The sequence below is a fragment of the Dipodomys merriami genome, unplaced genomic scaffold, assembly GCF_024711535.1.
Source record: "Dipodomys merriami isolate MVZ:Mamm:240054 unplaced genomic scaffold, mDipMer1.0.p SCAF_6, whole genome shotgun sequence".
In the NCBI taxonomy this organism is placed as follows: domain Eukaryota; kingdom Metazoa; phylum Chordata; class Mammalia; order Rodentia; family Heteromyidae; genus Dipodomys; species Dipodomys merriami.
Genome location: NW_027206179.1, coordinates 35,071,258 through 35,091,469, shown reverse-complemented (window position 1 = coordinate 35,091,469; position 20,212 = coordinate 35,071,258). Strand labels below are relative to the sequence as shown.

At 34.4% G+C, this 20,212-nt stretch overlaps 1 protein-coding gene across 14 annotated transcripts in view; it reads right to left on the bottom strand.

Moving 5' to 3' along the window:
* Window positions 1-20,212, bottom strand: part of Mycbp2 (MYC binding protein 2) — a 242,592-nt gene that overhangs the window by 60,538 nt on the left and 161,842 nt on the right. For 7 of the 14 annotated variants that reach the window (XM_070002776.1, XM_070002777.1, XM_070002781.1 and 4 more), the window contains 4 exons: window positions 19,856-19,988; window positions 18,220-18,342; window positions 15,228-15,407; window positions 3,889-3,990 (listed from right to left, as the gene is read on the bottom strand). In XM_070002776.1, coding sequence (XP_069858877.1) covers window positions 3,889-3,990; window positions 15,228-15,407; window positions 18,220-18,342; window positions 19,856-19,988 — 538 coding nt within the window. The remainder of the gene's footprint in view (window positions 1-3,888; window positions 3,991-15,227; window positions 15,408-18,219; window positions 18,343-19,855; window positions 19,989-20,212) is intronic. The other 7 variants (XM_070002786.1, XM_070002785.1, XM_070002790.1 and 4 more) reach the window with 4 other exon arrangements.

The following is a 20,212-nucleotide window of genomic DNA, read 5'->3' as shown; positions in this document are numbered from 1 at the left end:
TAAGGTAAAGGCATAGATGTTACTGAATTCGAGAATTGTATTTATACCTTTATTGTTTTCAAATATACAAACAGAATACAATTAGGCTTAAAGCTACTCAGGAGACTGGATTAAATTATTTATAATCAACACATAAATTTTCTAAAACTATTACTCAATTTTCAGGAAGACTTGTATATAAACCTGCTGTATTCAAAGTTTGGTAAACTTAGATGATTAGCTCACTGAGCTTATAGACCCTGTAAAGAACAGTAATGTTAGGATTTCAGAAGGAGTAGTCAAAATCTGAATTGTGAGCTAAATCTAAAGAATGACAAAAAAGAAAAAAAAAAGTTCTCCCTTTTCTAAAGTGAAACAGGTGAAACAGTAGATAATCCTACACAAATACCAATTTGTTTTGGCATCCTGTCAATCACTTAAATGTCTGTCCTTCCTGATTAACATTCTTTACACTTTCCTCTGAGTAATTAGAGCCAGGCTGTTTATCTAGCCTCCTTAAAAATAAAAACACCTACTCTTACTGTAATTGATATTGTTGTCAGGAAAAAAAAGAAAACTGACTAAATTTATTAAAAACTGAAAACCATAAACCTTGTTGGATTATGTATATTTTGGAAAGAGGATGCCTAGACAAAAAGATAAATTTGTTAACTGGCTATAATTGCACCTCCCTCTTTTCCTCTCTCTCTCTCTCTCTCTCTCTCAGAACAAATTAGATATAAAAAATGATTCTGTTTACTGTGTGAATTTGCATATGTTAAGATAGTAGTGTTATAGGATTTGTCTTCCTCATGAAGGTCCTCTTGGACAGGTTTTTGTCTGTTACTCTTTAATGATGTACTTAATGTTAAGAAAGGGTCTTGGAATACAATTTGTTGAATATTTTTCATGTACTGTTCCCAAGCATTTTGCTTTTTTCATTATGGCTCCTAAGGTGACAGGGCAAAGGTGATAGTAATTGTTGGGTAAGCATTTGATGCAAGCTGGATAATTTTGCAATGGAATAATGGATATGGCAAATAATGGGTATGGGAAAAGGGCAGATAGAGCACACTGAGGAAACTGAGTACATCATTTGTTACATACCAATGTTTAACAAAACATTCTGGTTTTTTAGATGAATAAAACTATTCTAAATGTAATCTTCTGTTGTATTCAGAGCTTTAATACTCTACCATAAAACTTAGCAAATGGTATTCTTTACTTTTTGTTCTGGAGACTGGACCCAAGGTATTTGGTATGCCAGGTAAGTGCTCTACTATTGAGCTATATCCCCAGCCCTATGAGTCCTTTTTATAAATTTGAGATTATGCTACATTTAAGGGAAAACTAAAAAGAAAAATCATGAAAAAAATCCAAATATTGAACTTATTTTCGGAGAATACAGATAAATAGATGTGGTCTTTGTAAATTAAGTACAGTACTTTCAAACTGTCCAAAAGTAGTTTAAGCAGTTGTTGCTGATTTTATAGAGTAAATTTTGCAAACAAAGTATATTGGTAACTGTATTTGGTAGTCTAGTCTTAGTCACTAATTTTGAACATTATCACATGTTAAAATAACTGGAGTATTTTTATTATTGATCTAAAAGCTGGGAATATTTTAAATCACTTTTTCACCAAATTTATCTGGGAGTTATACACAAATACCTATGAATTGGGACATAGTTGATGAGTTCTTTGGTGTCCTAAGCCTGCAAACCTGTTGAATGGAATGATGAACACATATTGACATGTTGGATAATGAGATCTTCAAATATTAGGAACATTGCTTGCCATGCGTGAGCAAAAGTGTGTAATATTAAGAGTGTTAGAAAGCACAGGCATTTACATGCCTTATTTCTATTCCTCTAATATAGGTGGAAGATTTTCCTAATATCTGAAACTGATGACAGCTAAATATATGACTGAGTTGAAGTACATAAACAATGGCAGAAATATTCCTTCCTGAGATATCTTTCAAATCATAACTAAAGCCTTTCCAGAAACACTTTTTCAAGCCAGACACTGGTGGCTCATGCTCGTCATCCTAGCTATTCAGGAGCCGGGCATCTGAGGATCACAGTTCGAAGCCACCCTGAGCAGGAAAGTCTGTGAGGATCTTATGTCCAATTAACCACCAGAAAACCTGAAGTACCGCTGTGCCTCAAAGTGATAGAGCATTAGCTTTCAGAGAAAAATGCTCAGGGATAGTGCCCAGGTCCTGAGTTCAAGCCCCAGGACCAGGAAAAAACAAACAATAACAGCAACAACAAAAACATACTTTTTCAAAATATATTCCAAGTACTTAAAAACAAAAAGGGTATGTTGTTTTTTAAGGGAGGTAAGCCCAAATGCTAAGATGTTGATCTTTGTGTAGCTTTCAAAAGTATTACAGCCTGTTTGCAAAAACTGCTAAATTTTCATGTTGTATTTGCCCTTGAATATCAAAGTATAAGCAAATACTTTGCTTAAAAAAAAGAACCCTTCAGGTCACATTTAATACTTCACATTTATCACTTAATTTAGTTTGGTGACTATATTTATAATGCATAAATATTAAGCAATAATAGGAAAGAAATTCTAACCTCAAAGAAATCTTGAAGAAATAATACAGAACAGAGTATAAATTCAGTACATTCAAATAAATTAAATGTTACTAAACATACTAAATGCTAGCTATTCATCCACTGAATTGTGCAATTTTCTATGCCCAAATTGAAAATAATCTGTTTATCTACCATCTAAAATATAGCATGTTATAATATGTACTATATATCTGATATTATGTTACTATGCTAATAATACTTTATCACATGCCACTGTTTAGCAAAAAATTCTATATGTTCTATTAACTTAAATAATACTATTTACTGTTTCTATATTTACTTTCTAATAGTATTACTTTTAATTGTCAAAGAAAAAATATAAACAGCTTTACTCATTTTAAAGAAAACATAAATTAGTTACTTAAGTTTATATAGTATATTAATTATTGCTACAATTTTTTTAAAATATAGGATCTTAACACTTTAATGAAATACAACTTTAAGACATATCTAAGCAGTTATCTACAGTACTGTAAAGGACTAAAGGTATATTTTAAATTTTCTGAAATATTTCTATGCTTAAAATGTTAAAATTAAGTCACTAGGAAAATACTGTAAGGAAAATCATATCAAAATATTTCTCATAAATACTAAAGTGGCCAGGCATCAGTGGCTCATGCTTATAATCCTAGCTACTCAGGAAGCTAAGATTGAGAACTGTGGTTTGAAGCCACCATAGACAGGAAAGTCCAGGTCATGATACTCTTATATCAAATTATCAGTAAAAAGCCACTGTGGGCCAGGTGGTAGAACACTAGCCTTGAGCACAAAAAGCTCAGGGTCAGTGCCCAGGCCCTGAGTTCAAGCACCAGGACTGGTACAAAAAAAAAAATCAATTGAACAAAAATGGTACAATTTTTTTTATATTACATATAGTAAAATATGTTTAAAATTAAAGTCTCACATAAGATGATGCATTTGTCTAGATCATCATGTGCTTTACGAATTACATATAAATCATCTTGTTCTGATATGATTTAAGTCCTCAAATTAGGTATTTGTTTCTCTGTAACTATCTTACTTTTTATAATTTCATACAGGCTTAAAAGTAAGCACAAACAATATTTAACCCACAGATAAAAAAAATCATACATAGCAAGTGTGATACTCTATACTCTAATATGAACAGGAACATTATAAGTCATCTCAAGCACATAAAATTTAACATAAAATAATAAATCTTAATTTTAAAAAATGGAATGGGATGAAAATGACTGAAGTGAACCATCTCTTTTTTTTCTTTTAATTGACACCTTCTTTATTATTAAGAATGACCCATCTATGGATACACGCATACCCACCCTTCAGTTTGTGAGACAGAGATGAGAGAGCAGAAGCAGGCCCAGCTACACCAAAATTTTTGTAAATGCGCTCACGAGAAGCAAGGTTGCGAGATGGAGATTCTACAGTGGAAAACATTGGCAAAGAAGCAGCACAGATTCAATGGAAAAAAAAATTTAGCAGAGAACACAAGCAAAAACAAAGCACTTCAAATGGTATGCAACTATAAATTATTACTAATAATAGTTTATATTCTGCTAAATTTTTGGATAAGTTTACATAAAATAACTGAAAACAAATTTCAAATTCAGATTTTAGCTTAAATTTCATTGATTTTATTATTTACTTAGAAATACAAGTTTATAGGTAAATTGTTATTTACCTATAAATAATAGTGCAAGAAAAAGAAAGGTTACTTACAGTATAACCTACTGTCATCTGGTTTTCTGAATGGACCCATTAATACTTTTATCTCAGAATGGACCTATGGTGACATTTCTGAGATATTAAATTTTGTTTATAAAATGTCCATAACACAAACACAACAAAAACAAAAAAAGAAAAACTACCCTACAACTTGCTGAAAAATGTTAGACATATTTATGATTTACCATGCAGAAAAAGAAGTACTTAACTAGAAGTACTATGTAAATCTCTCAAAAAACAGTATAATTAAATCATGGTAATTAAACCAATTGAGCTGAAATAAATTTAAGTAATAAGGAGATAACTTCTTATTACAGAAATAAAAACAAGATAGCATACACTTCTCTGTATAGTAAAAGTACTACTTTTGATTGATTCAATATCATGGGAATTTTATAAAAGATGAATGACTCAGAAAATAAGCCATTCAATGTAAGAATACTGTGTATTATGTACTAGACATTGTTGTAGGCATGAGATACAAAAATTAACAGAAACCAAACTCCTCTTCTTATGCAAGTGTAAGATACATGTGAATGTGTGAATAATACACAATGAACACATCATTAAGCCTATAGATATTAGGTAACACTCTATGACTAAATAAGCTATTTAGGGAGTCAGGCCTACGGAAAGCAAAGCCCTGGTATGCCTAGGAATAAAGAATATGTAAGGACATACAAGAAGACTAGAAAGGAACAGTCAGTGAGGTTGTAAACACCCACTAGGCAAATGAAAATATTTCTAGAAGAGATCAAAGACAGAGGTCTGTCAAATACTGCTGATGAATCAAGTAAAATGACAATTTAGAACTTACAAGAGGTAAGTCACAGGCTGACCAAAGCAGTTTCTGTATATGGAATGAAAACACAATTGCAGTGGGTCAAGGGAGAACAGGAGTAGACAGAGACATATATGGCATAAAACAATCCTGACCTAAGTTAAAAACAATAGATCTGTAAAACTCAAAAGGTACCAGTCTCTGCAAAGGAATTCTTTTTTGTTTTTGTTTTTCTTTTTTGTCGATGGCATGCTAAGCAAGCTTTTCTACCACCTGAGCTACACCTCCAGCTCAATTTTAAAATCTTACTCATAGCAGCTATTATTGAGAATATCAGGAGGGTAGTATATTTCTTCTTTATAAGATAAACTACAAAGGTGTCAGCTTCCAAAAACAATTCATATTATCAGTGTCCAGGAGGTCTCTAGGCATGTGTTATACTCTGTGAGCACCGGGTTCAGCAGAGGGTACATGAACAGGAATTCTAAAGAATACCATTTTAGGTATAAGCATACATAAACAAAAATGGGAGAAAATACAAGGACACTTGCAAGGTAAAAGCTTATTGACAATGCTTGGAAAATACCCTTGAAGTCTTTTCAATCTGTGACAAATTTTAGGCAATATTCTAGATAAAATTCAGAGTGAAAAACAAAACAACTACTTTAAAAATAAAGTCTATAAAGAGGTTATTTTTAAGTTACAAGAGAAATTAAATTAAGGGTGGAGAAAGTGGCTCAGTGGTAGAATGCTTGCCTTACATGCATGAGGCCCTGGGTTCGATTCCTTAGTACCACATAAACAGAAAAAGCCAGAAGTGGCATTGTGGCTCAAGTGGTAGAGCACTAGCCTTGAGCTGAAGAGCTGAGGGACAGTGCCCAGGCCCAGAGTTCAGGCCCCACAACTGACAAAAAAAAGAAAGAAAGAAAGAAAGAAAAGAAAAGAAAAGAGAAATTAAATTGACTAGAAACAACCCTTGTTCTACACACTAAATATTTAGCTTGTTCCTATTTAGACATACTTTGATGAAGTTGTATTTGTTAACTTCAAAAAATTTGATTTAACAAAGGAAAACAATATATAAGATACATTGTTATTCTGTATGAAAAAAGTTGATTACTTCTTTAAATACTCATACTTTAAAAAACTCAATCTCATTCTATAGTTGAACAGCCAATTATTTAATTCAGCTCCATAAAATTAATTCTTTTTAGACACCATAGTTAGAGAATACTAAAAGCAATGTAGAATGTCAGAATATTTTTCTAAGTAATTACTTCTTTATTGTGATTAGTTCTTTGGTTTTGATCTCAAATATCAAGTTCCCTTGGCCATTTCATTTTAGTTTGAAATACACTGAATTTAAAATTGAGGAAATAAGTGAAGTAAGGTTGGGCTGGAGGAGAATTATCAAAGGCTGACATTGATCAAGATGCACTGCACTCAAAAACTGGCATGTTGAATTGCAACCTCATTGTACAACTATTCAAAGATAATTTAAGAAAAGAAACTGTCAAATTCACTGTAAATTCTACTTTAAAAAATACTAGAGGCTCTTTCCCAGCTATCTCTTTCCCAGTTCTCTCTTTCCCAGCTCTCTCTCTTTCCCAGCTCTCTCTCTTTCCTAGCTCTCTCTCTTTCCCAGCTCTCTCTCTTTCCCAGCTCTCTCTCTTTCCCAGCTCTCTCTCTTTCCCAGCTCTCTTTTCCCAGGTTTTTCCAGGGCCTTTCCTAGCCACATGGAAGGCCAAGATGGCCTGGTGCCAGCCAGAATAATGAATAAACCTACCCCTTACCTGAATACCACGTGCGTGGTATGGTTCTTACTCAGCTACCTCTTTTTAAAAACCTAACATAAATAATGCCATGACTCGGATAAAGGGCTTAAAGTCATGATAGGTGAGATTCCTTTCTGGGTTTTTTTTCCTTTTTTCCTTTTTTGTTTGTTCTTCCCTTTTTGCTCTGAGGAACACCCACAGTTCTGACGGCCTTTTACGAACTGGTCTGTCTGCTGCAGACACAGAGCATCCATACCATTGCTGGCCTTCACATCCACGTCCACACCACTTCTCTACTCTGGTGAGTGAAACTATTCTCAATGGCTCTCTGTCGCTCAGTCTCTGTCCAGACGTGGCGCCACGCCAGAGAGCTCCTAGGGCCTTTAGCTGAAAGGCCGGTCACCTCTGAAGCCGAGGACGCTTGGTTTTGGGGGCTTGGCCATTTCTCTCTAGAGGGCTCTGGGGGAAGTCAGGACGCCGCTTCTGCCTGGTCAGCTCTCCTTCACTCACCAGACTGACTCTCCTACTCATTAATGGGGTGCTGTGAGTCACGCCTGAGCCGTGAAACCCCTTTGAAATGCCTCCTGCACTCCCTGGAAAGGCAGAGCGCCTCATTTTATGCCATTCTCAGATGTAGACAGTTTTCACCACTGCAATGGTAAGTGGTCAGAAGTCTGTTTACTTTCATGCTCTCTTTGCTTTCTTTGCCATTCATGTCCAACTTTCCCTCTCTCCCTTTCTCTTTTCTACAACATTTTTGGCTTGTGCCCTGAAGAGTGCAATGCAGGCTGGGTCCCAGGGACCCCCCTCTAGGTTCCTTCTCAAAGGCTAGCCAATGTAGGCTTGATCTATTTGTTCAGGGTTTCTTTGCATTCTTTCAGAAATTTGCCATCTTGAGTTTGCCATCTTGGCCACATGGTGGGTTAAAGGTTTGGCCCCATCTGACCCTTAACTTTCCCCAAGCTTACCACTCCATCCACCTATTCTAAGGTGCCTTGCTATCAAGTTGTTCTTTTCACAGGCCCTGGTAACTGAGGCCCAACCATGTGATGTGCTTTGTTAGCAAAGATGTCTAAACATTGTTGTCAAAATTTTAGGTTTTGAGTTTTGCCTTTTTTGTTTTGTGTTGTGTATCTACTACTATGTGGTTCTAAAATTCTGGGCCTATCTGTGCTAAAATTCTCATCACATCTAACAAGTTTTGTCACTGCAGAATATTTGTTGGTCAGTTCTTGATAAGGACCAGGTAAGCTCTATTCTATTTGATCTCCTTGTTGCTTTACTTGGAAATAATAAAGGGCTTTTGTGGCAAAGATTGCAGCTCAAAGCCAGCCCGGGCTGAAAAATCCCTAAAACTCCATCTCCCAACTAACCTGCAAAGAGCCAGGCTGGAAGCATGGCTCAAGACTCTTATCTCAAACCAGCAAACACTGCAAGTGGTACTATAACTCAAAGTGGTTCAGTGCTGGCCTTGAGCAGAAGTGCTCAGGAACAGTGCCCAGGCTTTGAATTCAATCCTCCTTGAATACCAACTGGGACAAGCCATTCCAGCAACAAGCACCTAGACTCAGCCAGTCTGGGGAACAAGGGAACATGGAGAGGAGTAAGAGGAGATGATGCCACATCAGCTACTTTGTGCCTGCCCTTTCAAAATTAACCAGAGTCGGAAGTCAATAGAAGAAGCCTGTCCATCTAGTATCCATACCTGTCTACCTATTTTTTTTAATTTTTATTTATTTATTTATTTATTTTGTCGGTTGTGGGGCTTGAACTCTGGGCCTGGGCGCTGTCCCTCAGCTCTTCAGCTCAAGGCCAGCGCTCTACCACTTGAGCTACAGCGCCACTTCCGGTTTTCTGGTGGTTTATTGGAGATAGGAGTCTCACGGTCTCTCCTGCCCGGGCTGGCTTTGAACCGCGATCCTCAGATCTCAGCCTCCTGAGTAGCTAGGATTACAGGCGTGAGCCACCAGCGCCCGGCTACCTGTCTACCTATTAACTGGACAGGAATTTATATTCTTGCCTTTGCTACCTGACTTCTTCTGTACTTAGTCACCAGATGTCAGAAGTAGCTAGGGACATTTCTACCAACATTTTTCAGCCCCAAGTCCTTCCTCTTGCCATTTATTTGCTCTCTAGTATTTTTCAGCCCCTCAATGCCTCATGAGTCTTCTCCAGACTTCATCTAAGGACTCACGCCACCAAGGGACAGCTGCTGCTTGATGCCTTCTCTGGGAGGGGACCAAATTCCCGCCTTTTTACCCCTAATGTCAACGCCCCTTGTCAGCAGGAAGTAGCCAGAGAGAATCTGTGCTCTATTTCATGATTATTAAAAGGCTGGAATGTAAGGTCTGCTCCAGGATGGCGAGCAGACCCCACCCTACCCTACCCTCCTTGCAGCAAAGTCTCCACCCAGTACCTGCATTACCTAGGCAACTGGGACACCTGGAAGAGGTCACATCTGCATCTGCTGAGGTCACATCTGGATTTGATGTGGCCACACCTTTCTCCACCCATACCCTAGATAAGGCCTAGCCCAGGCCCAGACGCTCTTTCTTTCCCAGCTCTCGTTCTTTCCCAGCTCTCTCTCTTTCCCAGCTCTCTCTTTCCCAGCTCTCTTTTCCCAGGTCTTTCCCAGGCCTTTCCCAGCCGTGTGGAGGGCCAAGATGGCCTGGTGCCAGCCAGAACGATGAATAAACCTACCTCTTACCTGAAAAAAAAAAAATACTATAGAGGAGCCAGGTGCAGGTGGCTCACACCTGTAATCCTAGATACTCAGGAGGCCGAGATACTTTTACAGGGGTTCGAAGCCAGCCCAGGAAGGAAAGTCTGTGAGACTCATTTCTATAAACTTCTCATAAAAAGCTGGAAGTGCTCAAATGGTAGAGCACTAGTTTTGAGCACAAACAGTCTCAGGGACAGCACCCAGACCCTGAGTTTAAGACCCAGGGCCAGGAAAAAAAAAAAAAAAATATATATATATATATATAGGTGCAAAGGATATACTTCAATAGGGAGAGCTCTCTCATTTTTCTTTAACAGACACAATACCGTGTTGACCTTGTGAATTTCAAGACCCTGCTGACTTTATTTCTACAACTTTAATCCAGAAGAAATCAAGGGACTATCATCATCTTGTGACTGGGAATCTAAAGTGGTAAAAAAAATTACATAAGAGGGGGGGAGGAGCCAGTGGAGATGGGAAGGGATGGTAAGAGGAAACAAGGAGGCAACAATGCTTGATAAGAAATGTACTCATTATCTTGCTCATGTAATTGTAACCCCTCTGTACGGTATTTTCACAATAAAAAAATTTACATAACCTTACTGTGGCAGCTATGTAGACAGATTTAGATTTAGAAATACCAGTGTTAAATCAATTCATTCAGATTTTTATGTTGAAATTATTAAGAAAAATATGTAATTGCATGGGGAAAGGAGAGCAAGATATATGATAGTTAATCTTGTCAACATGATTGGATTGAGAAGCACCTAGATTAGTAACGCACACTTCTTGAATTTCTGTGTGGATTTTTCCAGACCATTCACTTCTAAGGGCATGAACCTAAAGAATGGTTAATCCATTGATTGATTCACATGAGGGCATTATGAGGAAATGGTGAATTAGAATAGTAGGAAGGAGTAGGTCACTGAGGGTATGTTCTTAGGAAGCTATATACTGCCCTAGTCCTTGTAACCTCTTTGTTCTAAAGCCAACATGGTATGAATAGGTCTGGTTCACTACACCTTGATATGATGGACTAAACCCATTTAATCATGAGCCAAAATAAGTTTTTCATCCTTCAGGTTATTCTACCAGGTATTCCAGTGACAGAGATGAAATAGGAATTAGAATTCACTTACACAAAATTATTATCCTATAAGACTTAAGGGGAAAAAATCCCATTTAAGGATAAAATAGAAACAACATTTTTAGTAGACTATGACATTAATCCATATGATCTGAATATAGAAAAGAGGATGGAAAAAGGGATGTAATATTATCTTCCAATCATAATGTTTCTTTAAATGACTTCTAAACATAACTGTACTTGGATAAAACATAGTTAAAGTATACTTCTAAATAGATAGTAAATCCATAGACATTTAAAGGATGTAACATGAGGGGAAAATATATCAAACTGTGATAGTTCAGATGAAAAATTGTGAATATAATTTAATGGGTACAGACTTAAGACCTTAGAAAAAGTGATTACCAAAAATTCCAAGAAAAGATAGGTATTCTTTAAGTAACAACCTTAGAGAACTGGAGATATATTCAGAAATTAAAACATAAAATAAGCATGCTGCTTTTCACAGACTGCTATTTATTAGGTGAAAAAAGTAGCAAATACACATCAGAAAAATCAGATACTTTGATCACAGGGGATTAATATTAACCATAACCATGTCATGCTTCCAGAAGTGACATCCTTAGGACAATGCTTAGCACAGAGACAGCTAAAATAAACCACAAGCAAAAGTACTTTTAGGATAAGATACTCAAAAAGTAGTATCTGGAGAAAGAAGAAAACAGTAAGTGTCAGTTTACTGCTTTAAAATAAGGAAAAATAAGGTTGAAGTAGAGGGATTGTTTGTTCTATTCATTTTTAATTTTTTTTTATATTACTTCCTGGGGTAGGTATGAAAGGAATTTTGTTTCTTTAGTGACTAACAAACACTAAGAAGTACAGATGATCAGAATAGCCTGTGATATTGTGAATTACTTTAAGGGCTGAATGCATAAAATAGTTTGAATGAATTGAGCCCTTGTGTTCCCCACTTCTTACTATGTAAGGTTATCTGAGATATAAAACAAACAAACAAAAAAACCCACTAAGTCACTTAGAAGACTCTCATATTCAAGTCTTATACTTGTCAGCTAACACTGGGCAAGAAATCAAGAAATCTCTCATCTCCAATAGAGAGCTAGATGGGATATTAGGTCTTTTAACAGTATAGATTGATTTTGCCATCATGTGTTATAGTAGCTATTGATGGTGTAGATTTTTCTTAAACCTAGAAGAGGAAGAAAGACAATCTAACAATAATGAGAAGTTGGGTTTAAAGACAAATACTGCTAAAGCTAAGCAGTAAGATTCTGGCCTTACAACTGTGCTTAGCATGTCCTGTGTATGTAACTACATAAATATTTTTACAGTTGGTCCTCTACACTCCCCACCTCCCCTGTGGTTGTGGGCTTGAACTGAGGATGCTGCCCTATCCCTGAGCTCTTTTGCTCAAGGCTAGTGCTCTACCACTCTGAGCCACTGCTCTACTTCCAGTTTTCTGTTTGTTACCTGGAGACAAGAATCTCACAGACTTTCCTGCTAGCTTTGAACCATGATCCTCAGATCTCAGCCTCCTGAGTACCTAGGATTACAGGAGTGAGCCACCAGAGCCCAACTCTCTATACTTATTTTTGATGTTTTCCCTAGTTTATGTTACTCAAATTCTCTCTCTCTACCCTTCCACTAACATCTTTCTCTAGGACCTTTTTCATAATATTTTTAGTTATCTTTTTAAAACATAAAACAGTGCTTACCAATTCTATAAACTAGACAGCTAATTTTGCTAATTTACAGTGGATAATTAAAAAAAAAAAAAACCACAGGAAAAAAAAACCCAAAATTCCAGGATGTTACTGTAAACAATGCTCAAAGATATACCAGAGTTAAAATGTGGATAGGTTTATATGCATCTCCTTAGAATTTGTGTGACTTAAAGTATATCATTTATTTAGAAATGCTGTAATTTTTCCCTTTCAAACTGTTATTTTTTAAAAATTAAATTATAAAAAAGATAATCTGTTTAACCAAGGCTAATACTCTACACGTTAGAACTAATTACAAACAGAAAATGTAAAAAAATATACTAAAGAAGAGACTTCACCTTATTTATCTAATTAGGGCTGAATATTTAAAACATGCCCTTTGCAGTGAACAAAAGTTCAGATACTGTATGTTTCTAAGGTAAATCATTTATGATCTCTAAGCCATAGCCTCTTTTCCTGTAAAATGGACAACACAGATATGTTCTCAAATGAGGATATATTAAAGTGTTTATATATAGTCTTTAGTGGTGACTAAATATAAACACAGTTTTAATAAATATGGTGGCAATTAATTAGTACAAAGAAGTTGAGTATGCCTAAATCATCCTCTACATGCAGGTGGGATGCATGACAATGAAGTTCGAGGAAGAATACGTTATTCAAGGAGTTCTAACAATGAGAACCCTGCCATCTTGACCTTTCCTAACATGAAAAAATACAATTCTCAATCATTTGCAAAACATTGAAACTATCTGATCCTACAATTTTAACATTATGCTAAAATATTTATCATTATTCTCAAATTTAGAAGTCAAATGATTCTGCTGATAAGAATGTAGCTTTGAAAAAGAGCTGAATATTTTCCATGGTTAGAATATAGAAAAGTAATGATTCATAAAATTGGTAATTTATACCTATCAAGGCCACAATTACAAATTGCTCCAAGATGATGAAATTAATCACATTTGTAGCAGATATGCACAAAATTAAATTGACACAACATCATTAATTTGGATAAATCTAAACTTATTATAATCTATATATTTTTTGAAATATTTTGTTAGATTTGGTAAATTTAAGTTTTGTTTTTTTAAGACTTAAAATAAAAATATCCATTAGATAGAACCACAAAGGTTCTTATTGTTTAGTTTTGTTATCTTCTGCTGAGAGATTTATTTTATGTATATATGTATGTGTGCATTTATTTATTTATTTATTTATTTAATGGTGTTAGGGATGGGATCCAGGGCCTCATACATCCTAAACAAGTGCTCTACCACAAAGCTCAATCCCTAGTTTGTTATACAACATCATTATAAGGACCATTATATTTAAAAATGAAATTTGAGGGTAAATTAATTTGAATTTTCTATTAGGAATTTTCAGTCTTATTGATTGTGATGGCTTTCCTTTTACCATTAAAATTCACTGCAAATCTTCACTTTTCTTTCATTCTAAAATAATGAAAGAAATTTTCATAAGTGACACTAGTCTGCTTCCTTGAAATTCTTAAGAGACATTGAAGGAGGCCAGGGTTGGTAGGCAATGCCTGTAATTCTAGCTAAATGAGAGGCATAGGTAGTAGGAGAAATATAAGACTTATCTGAAAAATAGTTAAAGCAAAAAGAGCTTGGGGCATGGCTCAAATGGTAGGACCTAAAAAGCTCAAGGCTTCTAGGAAAAAAGAAAAACACTGAAATGAATAGTACACATTGGTAGACATGATAAGCTAGAAATGGCTATCAATTAAATGCCCAAACTGCATTAAACATGCCTACTGTATATTATCAATTCAGAAATTTTTATACTCTTGTTTATAGTTTACCTTAAATATATAATTTAATAACGAATATCAGAGTTTGCTAACTGCTGTTGAAAACAAACTCTGCTAACATTCTTTTTTAACTGTAATAAAAACTACCAAAGTCTTTTTGTAGAAAAGATAATATAGGCCTTGGTAGCAATGTACTTTAAGCAAAGAGTCATTCATTTAAATCCAAATAATAAACATATAAGCTAAGCCTTTGAAAAAAATTATCTCATTCAATCAATGACTTTACATGGATGACATGAGTCCTGAATGTGGAAAAGACAATATTATTGTCATACTGGTAGGAGCACTAAGATACTTATGTGAGATTTAGGAAATTGTTAAAAGAAAAGACACTCGGTTCAATGTAATTGTTTGGGCCTACTTTCCAAACCAATGTGAATTCCTATGATGGATAAAGGGCTAGAGCAATCTTAGAAAATAGAATCTTGAATCATAAAACCACTATAAAGTATTAAAAATAACAAGATACAAAGAAGGGAGGAAATGAAAATTTAAGAAAATTTGGGAACTTAAATTGTTATATAGTTCATAGATATAAAATTTGCTTAGAAGAAACAAACTTGCCCAAACAAGTACATTCTGTCTTTAGCCTACTGGTATAGTGAAATGGTGTATTCTTTCAGGACATATATTAAAGTAACAAAAATACAACGAGTATTATCCCTAAAACTGAGGATTAGCATAGACATGCATATACAAAAGAAAATTTGAAATAAAAAATGCTTTTCTTCACATGTCTTATAATGCATATTAGAATACAAAAAGAAGTCAGTCACATTTTAATAACTATACTTATAAAATGTGTGGTTAAAAGTAAATGTCTTAGCTACAGAACTTCTTAGCTCTGAATAGCTTAAATACTTCAAAAATATGGGACGGAAAACATCCTAATTAAATAAAACCAGTCAGATGAGTTGATGATTAATTAGATAAACAACTCAGAAGAAAGCTTCAGAAATGCTTGATGAGGCAAGTAAGGCTGGCAGACTTACTCTGAAGCTGAGGCTGCTGGAAGGAAAGGGGCTGTCCAAACACAAATGGGCTGTGGACTAGGGAAGAGGGAGGCTTTGCAGCTTGATCAAAGATGGAAGGAGCTGGGAGATTGGGTCGTGACTGAATGGAATTCAATATGGCACTCAGTTGGTCACCTGTAGTGGGCAAAACAGTCAAAACTACAACTTGTTATTCATTAACATCCAAAATGACAATGTAAATGGTGCTTATGACACTCAGAAATTACATGCTAAATGAAACTATGCCAATTCAGAAAAATAAGGAAGCTGGGGATCAAAGTTCTTAAATTAGGGAACAACTTTTGCCCACTGTTTAATTTAGCTTTTATTTATTTATTTTTTAGGTGGAAGCATTCCACCAAATCTTATATAGTACTCTAACTACCAAAATACTTAAAATCACATGCAACATTCCCCATTATTTCAGAGAGGACAAAGAGTAAATAAAGATAATATAGATTCCTTTAAGTTATTTGGACAGTGTACCTATACAATGAAAATGTAAGTGATATAAATGATGTCAAATATAGATAATACTTATCTGAAGAAAAATACATGTAAAAATAATCATAAGGTAATTTAGATTTCTTTACAATAGAGAACGGATGGGTATAAAGTATATATTTCTAACTTACCAATATATCTCCATTAGTTATAAATCAGTCATTTCTTTTGTAAAATTGCTATTATCAGCATGGAATTGGTGGCTTATGCCTATACTCCTAGCCACTCAGGAGGCTGAGGATCACAGTTTGAGGTCAGTCCAGGCAGTTAAGTTCATGAGACTCTTATCTCTAAGAACCAGTGACAAGCCAGAAGTGGAGCTGTATTAAGTGCTACTCTTGAGCACAAAAGCTCAGGGACAGTGCCCAGTCACTAAGTTCAAGCCCCAGGACCAGCACACAAACCAAAAAAAAAAAAAAAATGCTATTACCAAAGTAATTTTTAAAATCATGAACGCTTTTGCTTTGACAGGTTATATAAAAATATGTAGCTTCTATAATATAAAAATGAATCTGAGCTACCAACTTTAAATAATGCTCCAAATATGAACTCTACCATGTTTATGTATAATTACATATGAAAGACATGAATGAAATATTATGAAACTACATGATTTATTCTGATTTGTCAGAATAGTTTCAATGATGCTGCAAAGGAAAAGTCCCACATCCAGACTATTGATGCAGAAACTAGAAAATCTTTCTAAATAGAATTTCTAAATAGAATAATTTAACAGGTGAAAATTTTAACTGAAACACGAACAAGGGACAGATTTATAAGGAAAGAACTATGGATGTAACTACAAATGAACTCATTTTTAATAAATAAATGCTACAAATTACAGAAAGTATTTTACAGATAAAAAAAGAGTCTAGTTGGGATTATGAAGTATGTGCTATTTTTGAACAGTCTTCACAAAAGCAAATTAAAAATACTTGTTATTTCTGATAAATAACAAGTGTTTTGAGCAAGTTCTGTCATTCTTACCAGTTGCTTAACTTTATTTAGGTTTTGGTGAACTGTATTTTAAATATTGATGTACAGTGATAGAAATCAATATAATGACTATGACACTTTAGCAACTGAAAGCATACAATCTGAATAAAACATGGCTCTAAAACAGATTATTACAGTACTGTAGCAGTAAGTAAACATGAGAATTTGGCTTAAGAGTAGATAATACTAGTGAGAAGGTAATAAAGGAAACACCAAGCCTTTGAGGTTAAGTAAACAGAACTCAGAGAAGAGCAAGCAGGTAATACCATTGCCTGTGATAGGAGGAAAACAAGAGAGCCAAATAAAACCTGTAACTAAGTTTCCTTCATAAAAAAGAACTTGTAGAAAGTCATGAGAATATCTGATATAAAGTGGTTTCATTTGAAAATCAAACATTGATGTAATTTTAAATTATTTTCATTATTCTTTTTTTTTTGTTTTTCTAGTCATGGGCTTGAACTCTGGGCCTGGGCACTGTTCCTCAGCTCTTCAGCTCAAGACAAACACTCTTCCACTTAAGCCATAGCACCACCTCCCATTATTCATTTTATAACTGCTCTGCAAGTCCGGTAGAAGAACACTGTATTTGTTTGCTAAAGTCAAATCTTTTTAATTACTTAAAAAAAACTTGTAAAGTCAAATTATTTTCATGTGGGCTACTTTATCTCTCTACTCAAAAAATTTATTACCAGGATTAGATACATAAGAAAGAACTAGATATAGTAAAGTTTACTCAGAAATTCAGTTTTGGGTAAAAATGTATACAAATTATTCCAAATTGATTATTTCAACTCTGTGATACTTGTCTCTTCTATTAAAATATCTATCTAGCTATCAATCTATCTCTATATCTAATACTCAAATGGCTTAGCACTTTTGTTTTACTTTTAAAACTTTCTAGTTTCATGATACATACTAAATTCAAACACCATTTCATGTAATTCTAATTAAGATAGTCAATTTAGAAACTTAAAACCACATATACTGAAGCTCGTATGTTATATATTTAAAGCTAACATTGTGATTTTAAATGTATACTTTAAGGAAGTTCTTTGTTGCTCACTAATTACTTTCCTAAAAACAGTTTCATGATAAAAGTTATCTTACTAGAGTGATATTGAATCTTTAGAATATAAATTCAAAGTGAATATTTTTACAACAGAAAAAAATCTAAACAAGATCTCCCATAAAGTTAAACTAAAACTGGGCAAACAAAACAAAACAAAAGACACAAATTACTATGAAAAACAACACTTTGTAAATATTTCAATCATAAAACTGGGCAAACAAAACAAAAAAACAAGACACAAATTACTATGAAAAACAACACTTTGTAAATATTTCAATCATTAGTTATCTAAGGACAAATTTTAATTTTTTATGAATTGGCAGGCAAGAAAAATAATGGATGAAGACGTAACAAAAAATTACTAAAATTAGATAGGGGAAAGCCTCATTTTCAAACACCTACCTTTATTATTTCCAAGTCCATAATCAAATCCTTGGGCACTGCAAGTTGCCCCTTTGTTAAAGGCTTGAACTGAGAAGGGGCTTGGCGGAGGAGTTTGAGAATTTTGATCGAGAAGAACTTGTTCTAGAATAAAAGCAACAACTATAACGTTACTCTCTTATGTGGTACTTTTCCCTACTCATATCAGGGAGAAATTTTTAAGAAAGATTTTATGATAGTTAGATTTAAAAAAAAACTCATATTTGACTCTGATTTAAGTCTATTTCCCAGTTGGGTCAGCTTAACACAGACAGAGCCTAAGACATATATGTAATATTGACAGAGCATCTGACATATATGTAATACTGACAAAGCATATGACATATATGTAACAATGACAGAACACATAAGATGTTCTTAAATAACCAATTTACTTTCATTGTAGCAGGAAACATTATTAAACATATACTAATATTTATGGATAAGCAAATTATAACTAAATGTATACAAGAGCATGTCACAAAACTAAAGTTAAATACCCAATAAAGTAGAAATCAAAATAGTTTTGTAAGCCCGGCACTGTTGGCTCACACCTATAATCCTAGCTACTCAGGAGGCTGAGATCTGAGGATCATGGTTTGAAGCCGGCCCAGGTAGTAAAGTTGGTGAAACTCTTATCTTCAATCAACCACCAGAAACCCAGAAATGGCACTGTGGGTCAAAGTGGTAGAGCACTAGATTTGAAAGAAAAAGCCTCAGTGACAGTGCCTAAGACTTAAGTTCAAGCCCTAAGACTGACAAAAATAAATAAATAAATAATATATATATATATATATATATTAAGAGTTTTGTAAATATGTACTCAAGTAGAAACAAGTATCTTCAACATTTCTAATTATCTAGTACAAAAAATATTTTCACCCACAGAATATTTTTAATTAGAAAAAACCTTATACCTGGCCAAACCAGACTCACAATCTGCATATTAAAAAATAAAATTATTCAATATTATCTTTTTTCTAACAGTTACACCTTTTTGGAAACTCAGGATATTTTTGGTATTGTGAAGATTAATTACAGCTTTACAAAAGTGATTACATTGTCTAAACTTTGAAAAAAGGAGTGGAGGACAAAAAGCAAGAAGGTTAAAAATCTAACAACAGGGGTTGAAAGTGTGGCTCAATCAGTAAACACCAGCCAGTAAGCAAAGCGTTAGGTACCAAGTTCAAGTCCTGGTCTCTCAATAAAAAAATAAATAAAAGGAAAAAAAAATCAAACAACAGAGTAGGGAACCCCCAAAAGATGCTATGAACATTCATTCCCTAGATAATTTCAATCGGGTTAATTTGTCTGGGATAAGTAATGAGAATTGTGGTCTGAAAACAATTTCCAGTTCTTGGTAGAAAGGGTAGAAAGTCTTGGACTTATAAAGAAGAATGAGATATACAAATTCCTATTAATAAAGCAAAAGGATTTTTAACAAAGATGGAGCCCCATGTTTCAATTTTTTTCTTTCATAGGCATTCACTTAGTACTCATGTATTTTACAAGCCAATTTTGATCATTTCGAGATTTTCAAACCTTTCTTTAATGTAATAAACATATTTGTGTATTTCAAAGGTTAATTAAAAAAAATCACAAATGTAAGCCAACTTGCCATCTTCATGTCGGAGGTACTGGTTTCCGCCTCTGTCTCTAGCTAAGGACCATGCCTCTCCTTCATCACTCTCACAGAACTCTACCATGCTGTTCTTATCCAGCTGCACCCATGTACCTTCAGAATTGGTTACCTGGTACATAACAAAAAGCATGATTGATTGGCTTGATTCTTTCCTGTACTCAGGCTGAAAGCCAGTAAAAAGCTTAAGTGTTTTTGAACAGCATAATCATTTCAATACATTTTTATTGTGAAATTAAGTTTCTGAAATTAAGACCACAGCCTGAGGTAAAACAAAATTAATAGAAAGCTCTTTAAAATACTACTTCAATTAAAATAATACTTTTTAAAGAACAA